Genomic DNA, 2,945 nt, shown 5'->3' with positions numbered 1-2,945 from the left:
AACACATCTCCCATAACACAAAGACCATGAAGACCATACTCCTCCTCATTCTCGCATTCCCTTTCTTGGGCGCCGCCGGCGAGCGTTGCCGCGGCGTCCCGTCACTGCCAGTGGAGGCCGCCTGCCGAAAGGCGTGCGGCACGAAGCTCATGCACGACATGTGCATGGACACGCTCCGCGGGGGATTCGATCCTAGCCCGTCCGTCCACATCGAGGTCACCGAGTATGCGCTCCTCGCCACGCACCGCGCCCTCGAGTCCTACGGCGCCACGGCTGCCGCCGCGGCCGAGCTGCTCTGCAGCGGGTCGCTCTCTGGCGACGAGAGGGCGGCCTACAACACATGCTTGACGGAGTACTCCTACGCTGTGCGGTGCATGGAGCACGTCGCCGGCGACATGGTAGCGCGTTGCCGGTTCGCGGGGCTCGGGGAGGAGTACGTGCGCTGCGTGACGTACGTGGAGGGCTGTAGGGATCGCTTGGTGCGGCTCAAGTCATCGCCGCTCTACGCCATGAATCTTGTCGACCGGAACAAGGCCCTTCTGGCTTACTCCCTCGGTCAATTGCTCGGTAGCATATGAGCATTACAGACTTCCAGTTAGGTTGTTTGCTTTGTCTTAATCTGCTGTCAAGTTCAATCAAACTAATAAGAACTTGTAAAGGCATCTTCAATGCGGACCCTCAAAACGCCCGTAACTGTTTGAAGTGAGCAGTCGGGACATAATTTGTCATCCAATGCAGTAGCTCATAAGTCCATAGACCAGTTCGGTTGTCTGAATTACCGCAAATTGGAGGCAGACGGGAAGGGGGCTTGCGGGAGTCTGGACCGCTGCCACGTTGGAATCCGACACCTCCAGCCCGCTCAAATCCCCTTCCGGTCCACTTTTCTTTCACTACCTTGCCCGCCTACTTTTCATTCCCACCCTCCTTGTCTGACGACGCCTTTGTACCTCTTGGCTGTCTCCCACGCGTCCTCGGACCTCTGCAGCCCCCACCCACGTGCCTGTCGGCCTTTGACTAAGACGTCATCCACCCAGGATTCGTCTGCAGCCAAGCATCCTCAGCCTTCCTGCAGGTGCCATCCATGGCGGACACCACGCCCCGGGGGTGTTCGGTCAAATGCCATTCAACTTTTATTGTTGACCATCTTGTTGTTTTTAGAGTAAAACGATGGCGGGGTACTCACTGATGGAGAATGAGTGCGAACGTGTTGTACCACAGGACCGAGGAGAGGTCATTTACATTCATACATTGTTGGATGAAGCTCAAGGGCAACAGTGTGTGGGTGGACTTGTTTCGATTCTAACTCGAGTATCGTTGAATTTCGAATGGATGAATCAAAAAACTTATTGAACATCTGGTTATCTAATATGTAATATTGACATTTGAACTATTGTTGTATTAAGAATATTTGCAAGTTATTTATGGATAAATTGTGTTATTTTCCATAATTGTTTTGAGTGTTGCGACTTAAAAGAAGGAAAAACAAGGGCAAATGTTTAGGTGACAGGGTTGGATGGCCGACTCCAGTATCCGTTAGTGTGTTTGTTTTGATGATATATGTTGGAGATGTCTTCATAGACAGAGTCATGATGTGACAATCGATATGACTAGCAAGACTAATAATATAACATGTAGTACTGTAGGTTATTGTCATGTCATCAAGAGCCATTATTATCGATCACTGATACGCCTTTAACCTATTTATAATTTATGAAGTATTCATGTTATATTTACATCATTTATATATGGTTTTGATGCACGTTCATAGCATTTTTATGGACTAAGTTATTAATCTAGTGCCCAGTGCCAATTCTTATTTTTACATATTTTTTGTTTCGCAAGAAGTCCATATCCAGGAAGGTCCAAACACGATGAAAATTTATGATGGTTGAAAAATAAGAAACCCTGAAAGTTTCGGGAGAGGACCAGAAGATGGATGTGGGACCCACAAGCCTAGGGGTGCGGCCTACCCCCGGTCGCGCCATCCAGGCTTGTGGGGCCCCTATAGCTCCATTTGACCTAATTCCTGGCCTATAAATTCACATATATTCCAAAACCCTCGGAACGAGACTCGAAACAATTTTATCACCGCTGCAAGCCTCTGTTCCGAAGTGATGCAAACTGAAGGAGTTTTTCGGCACTCTGTCGGAGGGGGAACCCATCCATGGAGGCCTCTTCATCAACCTTGTTGCCTCCATAGTGATGTGCGAGTAGTTCATCCTCGAGGCTGAGGGTATGTACTAGTAGTTATATGTCTGATCTCTCTCTTCCATGTTCTTGATGGATTCCGATCTTTATTGTATCATGAGCTTGATTAATAAAGTTGGATCTCATGATGTTCATATCCCTCTATCCTTTTGTGGTGAATTGAATCTTGCTCTTTGAAGTTTCTTTATGTTGGATTGGATATTTTGGATTTTAGATTACATGATGCTTGTCTAGTAATTAACTTGCGGATACCCATAGTGACATTGGGGTAATCTAGGCTTAAAGGTTGAACGATATGTAACATATGGTGTTGTCGTAGCACTTTGAGGGATTAGAAACTTTGGAGTGATTCTTTGCTGCACTTTGAAGGATTATCATGTGGTTTAATTATATTAATGATGTTTAGTGGTTGCACTAGCGAAAGTATGAACCCTGTCGTGGTTTTGTCACGGCAGATGTCCTAGAGAAAGGACTTAGTCATGGAGCCATCGCTACGGGTTAACTTAAAGGGGTTAAAGCGGACAAGGGACGCAAGAGAGTTTTTATACTAGTTCGGCCCCTTACGATGAAGGTAAAAGCCTACGTCTAGTTGTGATGGAATTTCTGGGGTTTCGATGACCAGGGAGCGAATACGCTTTGCCTGAGTCTCGAGTTGTTGTCTGTTGTCCTTGAACCGCCGCTGGGTCATCCCCTTATATACCTCGGTTGACGCCCATCGGTTTACAGAATCCCGAGGC

At 47.6% G+C, this 2,945-nt stretch overlaps 1 protein-coding gene across 1 annotated transcript; it reads left to right on the top strand.

Moving 5' to 3' along the window:
• Nucleotides 1-662, top strand: LOC123170347 (uncharacterized). The gene has a single exon (XM_044588195.1). The coding sequence runs from the start codon at nucleotides 27-29 to the stop codon at nucleotides 576-578; it is 552 nt and encodes a 183-aa protein (XP_044444130.1). The 5' UTR covers nucleotides 1-26; the 3' UTR covers nucleotides 579-662.
• Nucleotides 663-2,945: the final 2,283 nt, after the last annotated feature.

This window comes from Triticum aestivum, chromosome 7D, assembly GCF_018294505.1.
Source record: "Triticum aestivum cultivar Chinese Spring chromosome 7D, IWGSC CS RefSeq v2.1, whole genome shotgun sequence".
Classification (NCBI taxonomy): Eukaryota; Viridiplantae; Streptophyta; class Magnoliopsida; order Poales; family Poaceae; genus Triticum; species Triticum aestivum.
The sequence above is the reverse complement of the archived record's forward strand: the minus strand, read 5'-3'. Positions and strand labels throughout refer to the sequence as shown.